At 40.1% G+C, this 18953-nt stretch overlaps 2 protein-coding genes across 3 annotated transcripts in view; one reads left to right on the top strand and one right to left on the bottom strand.

The window, feature by feature from the left end:
- LOC139820619 (uncharacterized) overlaps positions 1 to 15943 on the bottom strand; it is a 124403-nt gene extending 108460 nt beyond the window's left edge. The window contains exon 1 of one of the 2 annotated variants that reach the window (XM_071791018.1): positions 14905 to 15943. In XM_071791018.1, the coding sequence (XP_071647119.1) occupies positions 14905 to 15457 (553 nt within the window). In that variant the 5' untranslated portion in view covers positions 15458 to 15943. The remainder of the gene's footprint in view (positions 1 to 14904) is intronic. The other variant, XM_071791017.1, reaches the window with a different exon arrangement.
- An 811-nt stretch (positions 15944 to 16754) lies between these two features.
- Positions 16755 to 18720, top strand: LOC139820262 (uncharacterized). Its single transcript, XM_071790403.1, is given in 4 exon segments — positions 16755 to 16832; positions 16920 to 17062; positions 17064 to 17096; positions 17132 to 18720. Coding segments are annotated over 4 exon segments (693 nt in total). The 3' UTR covers positions 17571 to 18720.
- The last annotated feature ends 233 nt before the right edge of the window (positions 18721 to 18953 follow it).

Here is an 18953-nt window from a genome sequence, read left to right as displayed (position 1 = left end):
GGTACAATAATATATTAACGCGTTTAGGCACGGCCAGTTAATCCCGCAAGGAACTGCTCAACGCGCCGTTAAGCACGCTTGACTCGTTAAGTCGCCTAATATGTACCACCACATGCGTGAGGTATCCTTAAATGTGAACATCGCCCAAAGGAACGTCGTTTCGTGCGCGCGCCCCATTGTAATTACTAAGTCTGTTCTCTTCAAATATAATTAACATTCGATTTTCCGTGACAATTACATACCGGCCATACCGCTGATCGTGATTGGAATGTTACTCGATCTCATCGCGTGTAAGCTTCATATTAGTGTATAAATCTCAGATACATTTAGCGCTCGTTCGTAAATACGTATAAGCGGGAACGTGTGATTAGGCAGCTATCGTATCGTGAGTGTGAAAAAGTATAAGCACTTGTTAACGGCTCGCGTTTTACTTATCCACGATTAAAGTTATAATGTGACCGATTTTAGAACGCCGATCCGTATCATTTACGAGTAGATCGCTTATACATAAATGGTTGGCTCGAGATATCGTGGCAAAATGCGATAATTGTAGGAGATAATGCCACGCTTGAAGTAATGATTTAAACACATGACATAATGCGAAAACGAGAAATTATTTTCAAGTTATTTTTAAAACCTTTACACGTTTTCCTTTCTATCATTTCCTTTTAATAAAACGTAATTTTAAAGGAAGATAATTTTAAAAATAATATATTTTAGGTCCTTCTTTTCCAGTAAAATAATATAATATTTGAAATAATTTTTATAATGTAAAAATATCGTATGCATAGTAAATAAAAAAATCTATCCTTAGTCACGCGTGGTCGTTCTTATCACACATGAGATCGTTCCGGAAGCACAACTCAATTCGCCTTTTCGTTGGTATTTGCATGTACAGAAATAATTCCCATGATTCGCCGGAAACATATCAGATAAGCGATTCGTAGTTTTATCCTGGTCACATTAGCGGACTAATTAAAGCGCCGTAAACAATGGCCGACTCGGGAGGGCTTGCTCTTTCGTCTCGTCAGAAAATCCAGAACATGCACGAGTAGGTTTACATGCAAATATATGCATATATCGGGTGTTTTAGAATCAAAGAATATTTTCTATTAAATAAACAGGAAAAAAGAATGATTATTTTTATATGCCAACACATTAATAATACATTGATTAGAAGATTAGAGATAAAGTAATTATAAGTAATTAAAGATATTAATTAAATCTTATCTATCAGTCCAGTCTTGGTGTTTCTCTCTCTTTTTCTCAAGTATATTTTATTCTACGATATCTTTAATTCAAAAGTTATCACAATTTAAGTTACAATTGAAAGAAATGACGCCGTTTATTCTTACAATTAATCTCGAGATCTAGAGAAAGAATCTGTATCCGTATTGAGTATAGTAATTGATTTTATATATTTCAAATATCGCGTCTACTAACTACTGTATGTGTGTGTGTGTGTGGGATATTTTATATATTATAATATACAGATACTTGTAAACTTGGAATATATATTTACGTTAATTTAATACAGACAACGCGAACAGCCAGTCAATGAGCATCTAGAATCTAGATCATTAAAGAAGTTATATTTATACCTGGATATATGGATTTACGTGATAATACAGTACCAACATTACACTAACATTATCCACGTACACGTGCCTTCGCAGAGATTGAAAGCTTAGTTAAAGATACGAAAAAATTGGGTCGTCATGCGTGACGTAGTCATATATCCCCAATTAATAAACGAATGTTTTGTCCGCTAATAAACTTGCGTTCTCATCGTAATAACGGCTGACAAAGGTGTCGACATGCATGCGCTGCTATTATCACTAACCGATGACGATGGATAATATAAACGCATCATTAGAGCGTTCGTTATATATAGAATATAATGCATATTACATATAAATTATTATACATGTATATTGTAATTATTATATGTATATACAAATATTTTGATATATATTTTAGTTAAATACATGCGTATTTATCCAATTCCGTCTGTTTAAAATTTTCTTTAAAATATATTAAAATGTTGAAAACTTAATAGAAACAAAGATTTTAAGATTATTAAGATTAATAGTTAACCATCACCGCTTTCTGTTTACCTACAACATCATGTAAAAAGAAAGTGAAAGAGGTTTTTAAAGATACAAATTGCGTATGGCTCAAGAACGCGAGGGCTTGGATCGTGACTGCGATCGAGTGCATTGATCCATACACACAACGCGGCTAATTGATTACGCGATTATTTGTTAGATGAGCTAATTGTGCTTATACTACAATTACACTGGCAAGAGGCCAGGAATGCTTGCATTATTATGATCGGTAAATCGTTAGGTCGTAAGATATTTACTAATAGCGATTGCCTCGTTTCAAACTGGAGCGCCATGCAGAATAGTATATGATTAATTAATAGCGACGCGTCCAACTGAATGGCGAATTTGAGTCTCTATCTAGATAACGCTGACAAGGGTGTAAGATCGTTCTCGTGGCCGCGATCGTGCTCGCGACTCGCGTTCCATCAATCTTCGTATAGCGGCTGCGCGAGTTAACGCGACGATATCTCTGCTCGCAACTTTGCTGCAAATTTGTACGCATTGCATGACGACAGGCAATTTATTAACTACAACGAAAACAGTTTAAAAACCTTGAGCGCAGCGCCGTCATAAAAATTCATGACGACCCTTTCCGGAAGACCAAAATTAGTAATAAATTGAAATTAAGAATGATGAATCTGATGTATTTCAAGTGGCACGATAATAATTAAATATGCTCGTATATTGAAAAAAAACTAATTATTATTAGGATATGTAAAAATTTTCTCTCGCGCGCTCCTCTATTTCTTAGATTATCAGATACGTCAGATTAGAGGAAGATAGCTTTTTACATCGCAATTTTTCAACACCTGCTGCTACAAGAACTTCGTGCATAATCATTAGAAGTATTTTAATATAATTAAACACGGCGTATTTAATTGCAGTTGAAGCCGCGTTCGAGAGAACGGCAGAAATGCCATAACAACTTGTAAGGGAGACGTACAATCTGAATATCTAAGCGTTTGCATATTGTAGTCAGTGCGTACAAATGGAATAATGGGGAAAAAAGTAGGCGTGAAATCTCTTCTCTTTTCCCTCCTCTCTTTTCCCTTATTCCTTCTATAGAACTGAGAATTAATGATAAAATTATTGCAGGTGCGTCGAGAAAGAAATCGGTGTTAGAGCTGAAGCAAGTCTAATAAGTCACGCTATTATTAACAAAAAATCTAAAATCTTCCAAACTTAATAATAGAGGATAAACAAAAAGAAGATAGAACAAAAATATTACGCAACTATTTTTTTCTTTTCAGAAATATTTATGACATTTAATTTTAAAAGTCTCAAATATAGTAATTAACGGATATTTAATAAATTATCCACACTAATTCTAAAAGAGACATTATGCCACAACAAAGATTATTATGCTTAATAGCATTGTGAAGTGTAGTCAAGTTGTTAGTCAACGTTGCCAACAGGTCAGTGATTCTGATTATTCATTATTTGGGGAACGGTCGACGCAACTGCGCGCGACGGATTAGCATACGTTGCATAAACTACGAAATAACATGACATGCACGCACGCATGGATGCACGCACGCACGCACGCATCGCACGCAACGGCACGAGAAGTGAGACAAGCATAATTCATGCGACAAGGACAGGACGAAGTGTGCAGTTTTTCTCTATGGCGAGACATTAACATTGTTTTATCGAAGCCGCACATCGTCGGCACATCCGGATTCAAATTACGCCTGCCTTGCTTATGCTTATGTTTATTTATCTAGTTATTAAAATTACATTAAGCGTCTCCTAACTAATTATGTCTCGCTCGTTGAACGACATCGTCGAAGAACTCGAGACGTAGGTCCGGAAGAGGTTTATTAGGCTCAACGTGGAAAGAAAAAAAAACGAGACGGGACAAAGAAAGTAGATCCGAAGGAATCACGAAACGATCCCGAGGACAGATTAGTTTCTTCGCGCGGGGCAATGATCTCTTCCTCATGTCGTCATACGCTACGGCGTATAACATTGATAATTGAATACATTAATCACGTTTATTTGGGATCGGTTCAGAACGCCAATGTTATCTTATCAAAAATTTTGCGATTAATTACCGCGACCGACGTTGACGCATCGATTATAATCGACGAAATACGTAACTTTTCGCATAATTTCTAGAATGAATTATTAGCCGCGAATGCGGTGGCAGAACGCAGCAAATTATCGCGACCGACGTCCGAAGAAGTGCATCGTCATGCGTCACATGAAATCGTAGTGCTTTCCCGAGATCTGGCGGCAACGAACGAAGGCGTCCATGGTTCTCATTTACCATCATCATTACCATTATACAAGCTCCATGACGGTGTTACGTGGTTTAATTTGAATACATGAGGCAGGAAGCGGCGAGTAGCCGCGAGGACGTGTGTCGGCATTAGGCACGCATGTTCCTGTGTACACTGTCATTATCTTTACTTAAAACGACCCCCGGTCTCTATGTTACCATCACCCTGTTGCTGACTCATATAACAGTGCGAAATTTGAAGCGACCTCCCGCGCGTCTTCTTTCAGTATAATTCACGGAAAAAAAGAATTAGCTACTATAATAGTTACAAAATAGGCTAACATTTTTTGCAAGAAGGTTTTGCTACTATTGCTAAATTACAGCTCTCGCTGCAAAAAAAAATTAGGTGTCCCTAAATTTGCTACAGTAGCTAATCTTTTTTTCCAGATATCAGTGCTTTCCCAATGGAATCTTACTTTGAGTAAATACGGCAATCGTCAAAATAATAGTAATTATTCTAAGAAATCAAATATACTCATCATTTTGTTTTCAAATTTTACATTTTTTATATTTTACACTTTATGTCTTCTATGATTAATATTAATATTTTAGTTTTATATTGTTAGACTTATATTAACATAAGTTACTTTGCTAAATCATTTGATGATAAAAAACAACAATGAAATCATAAAGAAATCGTAATAAAATATCACGATAATAACAGTATAAAAGTCAGTAATGTAAATTATTCAGTAAAATGCAAATTATTCGCTAAACATGCATTTATAATAAAGTCACACACATGTGCGTGCAATAGAATGCAACGTCACAGATACAGTTATACTGTTGCATAAAAAATTCCTTTAATCCCGTTTAAATCGCAATTCGATGCGTTGTGCGATAAATATGCACCGATAAGTTGTCCGTTCATCTTGTTGCGAGTAAAATCTCACTTTGATTATTCAAATTATATACTAATCGCGCAAAAGCATCTCACGAAACAATGACGCAATTAAAATGCCGTCGATGCGTGCCGGATTCTTAGGCGCCAATTAATTTACGCACGCGTTTTTGTACAATGTTGTTAGCGAATTATGCAGATTTTGCTCGACGTGCAAAGAAAAGTCGGAAGATTTCCACGGAAAGAATCGCGTTAAATTGAAAGGGTTTGCGGATACATAAGCGAGAATAAAAATTTTTATTCTTATTATTATTTGAACCTCGGATGGATTATTTTAACTTTATACATGTTGAATAACATAACTGTAAGTAAATGTCATGTGAAATCTTTAATTGACTTCGACATGCTTTTCGCGTCTGATTCATGCAGCCGATCCAATCGACGATATTATGATCGTCTGTGCCGAAACCTACTGAATAGTAAAGGGACAATTTGCATACGAACATATGGCATGCGAACCGTATGAAATTCTGAACGGCATGCAGGTCAAAATTGCAGCAGGATGCGGGAACCGCAATGACTGGCAAAGCAGTTTAAGCAAGCAGATGAATGTCAGGCTTAAACGGGCTTACCGGCATGATATTCCCGTATTTTTCAAAAGCGTGTTTGATCGATCCCTTTATGAACCTCAATTGTATAATATTCGGAAGAAACGGTCTTTGTAATCGCAATATTTCGAGAGGTAAATTATCCTGCTCGACTCAATCACAATGAGTTTAGGATAGACAGGTATTGTGAGTCATTTTCAATATAATAAGCAAATAAAAAGATGTAACATAAAAAGAAATATCGCGTTTATCTCTCTCCTTCCCTCTTTCTCTTTCCCAATAATTTTATCTTTATTCCCGTAGACAGCTCTTGTAACTTTCGCTGTTTTAACTTTATATAGTTAAGAAGTTCTAGAATACGTATATAGACTGCATTCTCATGATTACAATGTAAGTTTCGCAAGTGAGAGAATCGATTAACCTCGGATTTTCGTAAGTCGCGAAGAATCCGTAATGACGTGGACTAAGTACTTTCACAATCCTATCGGAATCCGGCAATCGACGTTCCGTCTCGCGTGTCGTCCTTACATTCCTTGCCGATGATCCAGAACGATCTGACTTCCCATGGAGTAAATCACTGCAGAAGCTGGCGCAATCTGCGTGCGTATTATTCTGATTCACGCATCTCTCAGCTACTGCACATCGTATACGATACGCGCGACGTCGTGGAAATCACACGAGTCATATAATCGATAATCGTGAGAGAGAGGCCATTTTTCCGTTCGATCCGGTGCATGTTGAGGTGAGCAACGTCGTTATTTCATTACTTTTGCCAGGATCGTCGCGACGAAGGACGCGCGCCGTCCCCTTTTGCGGACTCTCCTCTTACCGCGATTCTAAGTACGGCTCTCGCCGCTTCTCGTTAACATTTCTAACATTTCAAGACGGACATTTTGTCGCGCGTCTTCAGCCCGAGACGGCCGATTTTGTCGGAGAAATGAATTCACTCGAGAGAGAAGACGAATCAACGAGATCGCGGCATTATGCAGCTTGTCCTTTTAGCTTGTATACGTGCCGCCGTTTCAACCTAGACTGCCAATCGTGTGCGACGGCGAATTAGCATACGTAACCGCCAAATACGGCATACGGCTCGGCAACGGTACGCCGACAAATGCAATGAATATGGTGATTTCCATCATTTATCCGGCTAGCTAGGTGCAAACGCATCTTGCCGCGATCCTTGAAGCGAGACGCAACGCGCGTATATGCGTCACGATCTCGCGACGTTGAGAAATGTTATTGAAATTGATTCGTAAAGCAGAACTTATTCCCAGAATTCGGATAAAAAGCGATATCGATAACGGCCTTTATCTAAATCTTATCGGCTTTTTTACTTTAGTTTTAATGAAGACATTAACTAATCGGTCTAAAAATACGCACAAAATATGATTACAAAATATTCATTTTGTGGATTACAATCTATGATTATATGATTATTAAAAGCTTAATTTTACTATTTAGCTAGTACCTATAAACTTCAAGTTGCATTATAAAGAAATTATTTCGTAATTTTATTTCATAATCAAATCTATATCAATTGCTAAATTAACATTTTTGTTCCCGGAAAAAGATCCTGAATTTGATCTAATAAGCAACATATGTTTTAGGCAGTCTATAACTAGGCAGTTTATAACTATGCGATAAACATCGCGCCTCCACAGTCTTCAGCTACAAACAGGCAATCTGCGAATACGAGTACGTGTGAACACGAAGTTTACATCCCACAGAGCGTGCGTGGTGTCTCTACGTGTCGGCACAGCCTGCTCGGCGCATTATCTCGCTATGCAGCGTACGTGCCATGATAGGTTTCATTATGAGAAGTACGTTTCCTTTTCCGAGAGACCCAAGGCGGCAAGGTCGTCCGTGCACCTCGACTTGAGCTCTCGACTTGAGCGGCCGCGTATCCGTCCGGTACATCCGTCATCGACGCAAGAGATCGTATCGATCGCCCCGCGGAACGTATATAGTAACGATGCGAGTCATAATTTGCATGTCGCGTCCAGCAATGCTATACATTGTAACGAAGAGTTATGGCGCGGCATCGGTAAAACGCGAGACATGGATTAGTAGCGATTACGATCGCATCGAGTTGCGAGCGAGACGTATCGATCGACGCCACATTCGCATGTCTTTCACGATGCAACATTGTTATTTTTTAAGCAGCGTGAATATGCACGAGAAAATGTCGAGTTATCACAAACTTTTTAATCTTTAGGTTGGACCTTTCTTAATTCATTAAAATGCTATGTATATTTTTTTTATAAACACTATTAATCTTCAATATATCATATCTTGAAAGTTATGATTTTTTTTATTATAATATCACTTTGAATTAAATAAAAAACAAGATTTATTTAAAAAATTTAGCTCTTTCTCCAACATCTTTGTTAAAGAAAGAGTTCATAAATAAAAGACGGATATCAAGGTTTAAAACATTTTGCATAGAAAATACCTTACTATTCATAGGGCTAAAATAAGAATGAGAAAGTCAGGCGCGTGTCACGTCGCGATAGTGATTTGTCGTCGCGTGTACATGAACACCCGGCTGTCTCGCACACGTGCACGTGTCGCACCGCACGCGTGTCGCGCCAGGGCCGAAATGCATCTTCAGCAAGGGTTAGAAAGGCCTACAGGGTTTTCTCGTATCCTAGAAAAGGAGCGTTAAACGAGAACGAGAGAGAAAAGGAGAAAACAGATACGAAGCGAAGAAAGAAAGAGGAAAGAGCAGAGCCACGTGACCCTTGCACGGTCCTCCACGACGAATCGTCCCGACCCAACCTGACCTATCCAAGGTGAGATTTATCCATCGGCTTTACCTGCCATGGGCTCTATAGGTATCTTCCTTACTACCTCTGCCTATCTACCAGGAATCCCCGCACCGCTATTTCCCATTCCCGCGAACTGACCTCCCTATGTCCACCACCCACTCGTACGAGTCACGTATCTCAAGCTTTTTCGTGCGACCAGTCCGTGTCTCTCAAGGTAACAGGTAAGATTTTCAGAGCAACGAACGCGCGGTGCGTCCAAGGCAACTTTGTTAAAAATACAATAATTGATTCATCGCAATTTTAGTAGATTTTTTTATATTTTAAATTCAAATGATAGTTTATTCAGATAGTTTATTACCGAGTTTGTTCACGCAAAATTTAATTTTAATTGAATTTTAAATGACCTTCTTTCTCTTTTAAGATTCTTTTTCTCACTTCTTGCAGAAAAAAAACAAAAAAGAATCAATTAAACTAAAGTTCAAGTTAACGGATGTTGATGAAATTGGCTGTCGAATCCGTCACATTTATCGTAAGATACAAACGCAAGTAGCGTGAAGTCCGCATGTTAAAAACCGGCATTACTTTTCGAGTGGTCCGCTCAAGTGACGGGTTCTTCAGCGAGTCACGTGTCGACGATCGTCCTCGGAAGGCGCGCCGTGTACGTCCCAACGTAATAATCGGGATTCGGTGTGCTAGCCTGAAGCGTTTCGGGCAGGTTACAGCCAGGGCCTTAATTCGAGGGTCGTATAAGGTATAATCGGAAACCCGACGGACAATGCAAATAAGGAGGCATTATGCCATGCTGCCGGTGACGCAACGCAAGCAGTTCGGCCGCTTCCGGCTTCTTCTAGGAATAGCGGATTTTTCATTAAAATCGTATCATCACACATATTCGACCATGGCGATGTGCACGCACATCGATGATTATTTCAGACAATCTTCACGAAAGAATGAGTATAAACTCCGAAGAGTAATGACTACTTGTAATAAAGTTAATAAAAGCATAAGATAATAAAGTTAATTAATAGCATTCTATTTTCAGAATTTCAATATAACTAAAAAAAAAAGCTCAGATCTTCCATAAAGAATTCTGGAAATTCTAAAAATTGCAGTTGAGACAATTTTAACAAACTATGCGATAGAGGCATAGAATGGCTGCCATATTTGCACATTCTTTTCTTTGCAATTATTTAGAATCGATTACTGTAGCATATAACCTGCGCGTGACAGAAAATGCAATTATAAATTAAGTTCATCACGTATAAATTCTCAAGAATATCTATTGCGACAAAAATCCTCCCGTTATATACATGCCTCAACGTACGTTTGATGCGAAGATTTTTCGGTATGATCAGTCATATCCGTCCTTACTTCACGTTTCCTAGAATCCCGGTTTACGATTAAACAATACGATAAACGATAAAGCCGTGTAACTATTTACATATTCAAAGTAGTAGATAATTATGTCCATATAGCGTCACAAGATCTTATAATTACGTGTACAGAAAAACCTCACATAAGATATAATTAGCATAATTTCCATAGAAATGCACAAAAATAATCACCAGTCTATTTATACTTAAAAAGTTATCTACTTGCGTTGATATACTTTACTAATATTAATTTGTTCCCTCGAGAAATCATAGTACTAATTATAGGAAAAATAAGAGGCTCAAATTTTAAGTGTCTCTGTTAAGTACTAATTTTTTTTTATTATACACGCAGCTTTTTTCTTGACTGCGTTATCCGTTGAACAAATCCCATTTGATAACGCGTCTTTATGTATTCATAGTCATTGTACGTATTAGCCGTGCGAGGTACCGCGCGCTTCCGGCCGCCTCTTTAACGCGTCGGCTTTTTATCTCCGAGCCAAGCCTTCGTTTCTCGAGTGACGCGAGCGAGAGATCGCCGATCGATAAAGGCCGTTTCACTCGTACGGCCGTGGAGACTCGGGCAGTAAGATAAATATATTATTCGGTCGCGATTAATCTGGCGCGAGTCAATAAATGCGATTTTATCCGTCATTGACTGCCGACGTCGAGCGGATCTCGACGAAACGCTGGCCGATACAGCGCATTGCCGATGCATCGGTCGTATCGATATACATTTTTTATCGATGCGCGCCCCGACTTTATATGGCTAATCATAAGTTAATGACGCGCGCGGGCACCGGCATAAAACAGAATGAGGATAACGCGCGCGCTCAATCGCGTGTTTTCTCATTGGACGCTGCGACTTAATGTATATAATAGAATAATTAATTAGTATCTCGTTAGTCGATTGATTAATAATCTCGACCGCAACTGTCGCAGGCATATGCTCCAACGCGAATAATCAAATATCGTTTGTCGGTGTTTATATATGTATCAATATAACGATCAGCTGTTGCTACTCAGAATGCTGTAACGAATGAACATGATTGAAAAATAAATTTAAAATTTTACAGATTACTATTTTTTTTAAACTTACTATTATTTAAATTTTCATAACCCTTGCATTGTTTCGATAGATAAGTAAGTCCAGGTATAAACAGAAGCTAAGAAACTTTCAAGCACCTCGAGAGGAACATGGCTACCTAACTAACGATATCCTTCAGGGGTTTGGGTTTCGTTTTAGACGAGAATGGACTTCGCAGAATTTCCGTCGACACATTTGAAGCTCGAAGATCACTGATCACGAAGCGAGGAGCGCGAAAGGGATCGGCGTGTACCTCATGAGTACTCTCGCAAATCGGAAGGCCGTCTAATTTTCCGCACGCGAGTGATCCGACGGCACTCGAGTGCACCCGGACGAGTCACAGAAAACGCTAATGAAGGAAAAAACACAGCGGCTCTTAGGGATAGTTAGCGGAAACGATCATGATGAAAAAGATGAATCCAATAAGGATTCTAATCGGTAATCGCGAATTGTTATTAGTGTTTGCCGCTCTACATCAAAGAAATTCGTGGTAGCTTTAGTTAAATTAAGCGCAGATAAACGAAAATGGATGGTTGATCGTTAAAATGTGTCTGAAAACATTTTAAAATGTTTAATAATAAAAATAAAATATAATTGTTTTGAATATATTGATATGGTATTAAAAGCAAATTTGTTAACTCTGTTAAGAAAACGTGCGACAAGGTAACCGAAAATTATTTCAATCAGTATGTTTTAAAATTTGCATCTCATTGTTAGATATTTTAATTACACAAACCTAATATAAAATAATTTAATTTTCTTTTCTTTAAAAATATATATTTAAATAAATATGGCTTTCTTTCAAATACTTTTTATATTGTAAACATTTGATATATTTATTTACGTGAGAAATCGTGTTACCTAGCCCTTACCGATCAATGGGCGGTAAAAAGGCGTGACAATCGAAATCAATGTAGAGGTGTTCGAGAAAATTATTATCATCGTGCATATGCGTTCTGAAAGCATGATTTTCGCCGCGCCACAACTCATCGACGTGTGATAAAGATTACGTAGGTATAGAATCTAATTACGCCGATAAACATTGTTGCGCCGATACACCTGCTCGTAAATAACATAGAATCAAACGCGTATCGGGTTACATCGTAATACACCCGGGCTAGCAGGGGGAACAGGTCCTTGGGCCCTATGAAACGTGTACCTGGAACTGCCCATACTCGACGCGCACTTTCATCGAGATGCGGAATCATCATCGTTGAATACCATCAAATGGAAATAGATATAATCAAAACAATTTATAATTCTTTGAAACATTAGACATTAATTTTTCGAATAATCCCTTCTACCCCCGAATATAAATTCTTAAGTATATCATCGAAACAGAGTTATCCCAATTAATCAATTCTCTAATATTTCTTCGTTATTTTATGGCGTAATAATTCTCATTACGAAATGAATATTTTGTCAACCGATTGGTGAAGATAAAAATATATTGATCAACTTATGCACACGACTTACTAAGCAAGATTTTTGCGTCACGATTTCAGCGTACGCCGAAAATAACCATGCAATCACACGACTACGTGGAATATTTATTCAAACAAGTATTAGAGCTAAGACGTTATCGACTGATACGATAACGGTCATTTTTCCTTTCCGTTCGTACGCAGCACCGCGTATTTACCATTGCATTTCTTTTTTTAAATATTGCAACTATTTTTAAATAGTGCAACTATGTAGAGGAAGGACTTATCATGCGGATAACCTCGATATCAGGTGCTTGAATACGAGGAATACATAGACGTAATTGCCATAGATTAACAACACCGGGCCGACTAAAGCGTGATACGCATTTTTATCAATAGTATCAATTGGTTTGTAATTTTTCTGCCTATCCCTTCGATCTAGTGCTTATCGCAGCTAATCAACGTACATTAACAACATCTTCGACGTTATTAATTTTCTATTTATCGCGTCGCATATCGCAGTTAATAGAGACGGCCTGTGTAAAAATTATGATCTCTTAGCAGATCTAACACCGATCCACCTTAATCAATATTTTTTTTTCTCTGTTATCGTGATTATCTTGTTCTAATAACGCAATTTCTAATGAATTTTACTGACAAGTGACCTTACTATAATGATAATACCGATATAAGAATGTAAGCAGTAATAATATAGCTTGACGTGTTTCTTATCGACCCTTCGAGCTTCTTTGGCGAAAATTGAAGTCAATTTTTAGCAAAACCACTTTTATGGAACACAACGTTCGTCTACTATTAACCGGTAACTATTCATTACATATATTATCACGCGATACCGGCGCGACTTAAGATTTTATCTATGTGTGTTGCGCGATTGTCGACGTACGAAAGAGATACGTTACAAACGACACGTGCAGCAGCCGTGAATCGCACGTTTATCAGGAACCGGTAATTCTGAATTGAAAGCAGAAACGTGCGGCGCGTGTGGCGCGGCTATTAATAAGCCCGCGTGCAACTTTGCACGTAATTAATAACGTCCAAAGACGGTGCGCAAACGTAGCATATATCATAAGCGAATAATTGACGTGAACAGCGTTGATTGAAATTACACGATCGATGTCTCGGCATGGAAATTACCATCAAAGCGATTGATGGTGACTCAGTTATCTGTTAATGCGCGTGATATCGATTCTTAAACTCAGTCTTAACATAGATAGCACTTGAACTAATTTTACAAATGCGCGAATGCGCGTTGACAAGATAGCGGATCGTTAACGAGTACCGATTAGTCATCGTCCCCGCCACGATGACGATGAAAACGTCGTAACATCTTCATAGTAATCTGAACAATAACCTGGATATCTGATACGTTAATACACAAGATTATTGCATTACTTTCAAAAGTAATAATTAATATCGAATAGTCATGTATCACTTTCATTGTGGAAAATAGTATCATAAAAAATAGTTTACCCTCGTGCAAAATACAAGTGCATCGCGAGTCTCTCTCTCTTCCTTTTAAAATAAATTTATCCTCTAAACGTAAATTTAACCCCCTCTTCCTCCCCCCAGATTCAATTGGCACGCGTTCCGCGCACAGAATAGCAAGAACGAGATGCATTAATGCAAAATCCGGTCATTTCAGATAAATCGTTTCTCGCGATTGGGGGGGGACCACATGACCCGATACAATGCCACGCTGCACAATGCTTCCATGGCAACAATGAAGCGCGGGGGCGTCGAGAATGCAACGGCAGACTGCGCTGGCAGCTGACAAACATAACGTTTTCCACAAAATGCTTGATTCTCGTTGTTTACAGTGATATATAAACGTATTAATCTACATTTAATCAGATAATTTTAATTGTTTAACGCACGTCTGCGATTCAGTATCGATAATGACAAATTGTTTAACTGTCGCGCAATATTCTCTGTTAATTGAGCGAAGTAAGAAATTGCGATAAAGATAAATACTTGCTTTTATTCGCTTTCATATCATATTGATTGCATTTAATAATGAAATAACTACTTGAGAGAAAGAGAGAGAGAGAGAGAAATAATAATAAATAAAACTTAATCTATGTTTACTTAACGGAATTAAAAATATTGCATCAGCTATTTAGCTTCGATTTATACAACGATTACGTTATGTTACAAAATTTTCAAAAATAATTAATTGAGAGAATTAATCATGTAAATGCGTAAAAATTTTACAAATCGTCATATAATTTTAACATTAATAAACACATTTCAAAAGAGAGAGAATTAACGGAGTAATTTCTTTCTTCCCTCCTTTCGCGCGCGCGTATTAACCTTCATAATTACAAATTAAGGAATCATGATGACTCTGAATATATCCCAAACTCTAACGAAACGTGTGTAATTTGATTGACGCTCACCCGAGGCACCCCGAAGAGGTCCCGTAGGACTGCCGCCGGTAGAGACACCCTCGTCTTCGCTGCTGCTGGAACTAGCTTCACTGGGACTATAGCTTCGCCTGCTGACGTCTCCTCTGATGATCTTTTGGCCGCTCGTTCCGTTGTTGTTATCATGCATCCTACCTTGAAGTCTCTCGTGCATAGTCCTCACGCGCGAATGCAGCTTCTGCTGCTGCAGGGAACCGACAGAGAAGTCGAGCGGCTGATCGATTTCCGATTGCACTTGCGGCTGATGCTTCTGCGGTTGAGAAACCTGTGCGATCGACGGTACTTGTTGTTGCTGCTGCTGCTGCTGCTGTTGCTGTTCCTGCTGAATACTACTGGGCGGACTCCACCACTGATGACCGCCTTGAATCGATCTCCAGGCTTCTATTGTGTTGTTATTTGTGGGACTCGTCTGTTTCTGTTTCTGTGTCGACTGCTGGGACTGTTGTTGTTGTTGTTGCTGCTGGGCCATGGCAACTTCGACCAAGTTGTTGTTCTCCAGCAGACGCATACTGGGAGTCTGCGTCATCGATATTGGTAGAACGAAGGAAGAGAGTCCCACCGATGGTGGGCTGGGTTCCTGACGTTGCCTGTGCGTAGTATGATGATGGTGCTGATGCTGCTGCTGTGGCTGTCGATGATGTTGTTGCTGCTGCTGTTGCTGCTGGTGTTGCGGAGAACTTACAGGCACTACCACCGCATGCGGCAACTGCCGGACGGTTCGCGTGGCCTCCGCGACCCACCGGCGCACCGCCTCGCTGTCGAGACCCGCCAGCCCTGCGGACTTTGACTTCGACTGGCCTCCGGGCGATGATAAACCCTTGTCGGGTATCAAGCGGGGCAGCGCAAGGACCCCGGTGCCCGCCACCGCGACCCTGGGTCCCGAAACGCCCCCGTAGGCAGTCAACGCTGCGAGATCCAACGTGGTCACCTGCTGGTTTCTGCTCTCGACGAAGGATCGCGCCGTTCCGCGCAGTGGGAGATCGTTTGCTGCGAACTTAACGGCTTGCGTCGACTATCATCGCTCGCAGAATGCTTTGAGGATGGAATACCGCCTAGAAGTGTTATACTTGGATTTGATTCAATCAATTTATCAAAAAATATCCACAGCTGCTTCTAATGGTCTTAGCACCTTGCGACATTCACTGCGTACTAGTTAACATGATTTCTCTCGCTTCCATATGAGATCCAATCAATGTCTTCGAGTTCTTGAAAACACAGTACTTTTAAGAATGCACTACACTCATTCAGGAGTCTCACAGTCACGTACACGTTCTTGCGGTAGCGATGTACTCCAGTTTAAGATGTAACTATCCAATGCACGATTTGTCCCCCGCGTAAAATACCTGAGCTCTGACCGTCGTTGTTATTTGCAGAAACAATCTTTAGCCTCATCACAAACGTATCTTTATAATAAGTCTTTTGGTCGTACTGCTTCTGTCAGATGACTGTCAAAACATTAGTCGTAAAGCACGTGAAGTGCCGGCACTGCTATCACTGACTCAAACAGTCAATCGTCCTGACTGAAGTTCGATCCGAATTGTCTGTACCAACGACATACACCTACTTCAAATACTCGGATCAACAAAAAGTCTTTGCGGCAGTTTTACAAGTGTCATTGATGTGCCAGAGATAAGAGCACTTGTTCTGATGAACTCATCAACAAACACTATCTCGTCAACATCGTCAATGGTCACGATTTCGACTAGCTCAGCCAGGTCACTACACCAATTTACCACTTTTCGCCGTCGTATCTTATTTGTTAGATAATCACGTCATCCTAAATAACACGTGCGATGATTAGCGCCGATCTGTCACGACGCAGCATGTCAAATCGGCCGATGACGACGTTAGAGAGCGCCAATAACAGTAACTACCTGCGACCTGTCAACGGGATGAGTCAGGTCAACCTGTCGACGCGTCCTTCTCGTTCGGCGTGATCAAAGACACACTTGGACGAGAGTTTACGCGACGCGCTACGACGGCGGTAGCTACGGCTGCGGCTGCGGCTACGGCGGCGGCGGCGGCGGCTGGTGGTACAGCGGTCAGATGCTGTCGCGTGCATGTGTGCAGCTACACTAGAGGACTCACGTACGTTCGCTTGGCCGCCTACCGGCCACGGCGAACGCGGCCGCAGAGCGGAGTAACCCAAGGTGGGGGAGTTGTTAGTCGCTCCGAGAAGGAAGAGGAAAAATCGTTGGAGGAACAAGGAAAGAGCACCGGCGGCCTCGATCAAACAGGAGCGGGACAAGGAGAGCCGTGTGGAACGAAAAGCGTGGCCGTCCAACACAGTCTGCATGATTGCCGAGGTGGGGGCAGTGAACGCGTCGGTGGGGACGCCGCCTCCAATCGCAAGAAAACGCGGATTGCACGCGGCTCCGCCCGGCGAGCCAGAGGCGAGTTCTCCGGCCGCGGAACTCGCGCGAGCGCGAGCGCGCCTTTTTCATCTCGCGTGCATCGGGCTGCTGTCCGCAAAGCCGAAGAGGGAGAAAGAGAAAGAAACGAGAGAAAAGAAGAAAGAGAATGTGAGAGAGAAAGAGAAAAAGAGAGGGCAAGCAAACGAATTTGCATACGCATACGCTCACAACCAATCGCCGTGCTACCTGCCCTACCCGGTGGAGATGATGACGATTAGACCTTGATACTTAAAGACCTGTTCCGTGACCAATGCTTAAGAATTAAACTCGGCTTGATTCCGGAGCTGACCAATCCGGTGGCGAGTTGCACCGGACCGGTTCGATTCGCATGCTTCTTCGCGGTTTTCTCTAATGGGAACCAGACGAGGCTGAGGGTAACCAAATGCGCTGAACGTGAAAATGCACCGTATGCGGTGTATCCATTTTAATATCTTGGAAATATCACGTGGACACACACGACGTACAACCGCAGATACTGTAAGATAGTGTGGTCAGCGCGCACGTAACGAAGAGTCGGAGATGGAATTAGTTAGAGGCAGAATTCGCAAGAAGCCTCTCACGCTAGACCACCCACGCAAGTTCCTATCCTTTCGACTACTGTGATTATTCGTCGGAAGTCAAGTGTTTCACAAAATATTTTGCATATTTCAATTTACATATCGTAAAATAATCTCTTCTAAAATAATAATTAGCTTAATACTTCAGACTCTAAAAATTGATATATGTTAAATTATTTCGCAAGGAGTTCTACATATTATTTTTAAAATTCAAAATAAGAAGTATCAATTACCTAATTATACTTAATATTTAGGAATACATTAAGAATGTGCATCAACTATGAGTTCGTGATAAACACATTGAGATTTCTTCTTCAGAGATCTTTCGGATTGATATACCTGGCGATTGAGAGCTTGTGGTATTACGGTTCGATTGACACCGATGAGATATGGCAGCAGGTGGGTATAGTTACAAGGATTACTCGAGAGGGCGATGTGCCAAACAATGTGATTATTGTGCTAGCCTACGGGATGTTCCTGCCAACACTGACACACAAGACCCGGCAAATAAATGCATACAAACTTTATGATGTTATCTGAAGCCGGTATTATCTGGCAATTTTTTTACATGTTTAAAAATAAATGAAGCTATAACAGACAAATGATATAATCTTCTTTTTGAAATAATATAATTAATCTGTAATACATATATGTTTATCGTTACACATTTCAAAACAAACGTTTGTATATAAATGTTTGATATTTTACATATTTGTCACACATTTTTCCGCAAGTCAATACATTACAAAAGCGATAATGAAAATGCATAGCGGAAATATTGACGAGAATGGTGAAACGAATAAACATTTCTATCGGCCGCCATGTCTCGACCCGGGCGATACCTCTCACCTATCATATTTCCATACAAATCCATCCAGTCTCACCACTCCCAAGATTTGAATTCAGCATGCGCAGTGCCAGTGCAAAAAATAAGGCGCTTTAAACTGGCCCTTTTATTGGTCGCGAGAACCATAGCACTCTCCCTACCCACGCCTATCCCCTTCACGTTGCACACACATAGGCGTCATTGCCTTTCTTCTTTTTCTTATCG

This window comes from Temnothorax longispinosus, chromosome 10 (assembly GCF_030848805.1).
Source record: "Temnothorax longispinosus isolate EJ_2023e chromosome 10, Tlon_JGU_v1, whole genome shotgun sequence".
NCBI lineage: Eukaryota > Metazoa > Arthropoda > Insecta > Hymenoptera > Formicidae > Temnothorax > Temnothorax longispinosus.
The sequence above is the reverse complement of the archived record's forward strand: the minus strand, read 5'-3'. Positions and strand labels throughout refer to the sequence as shown.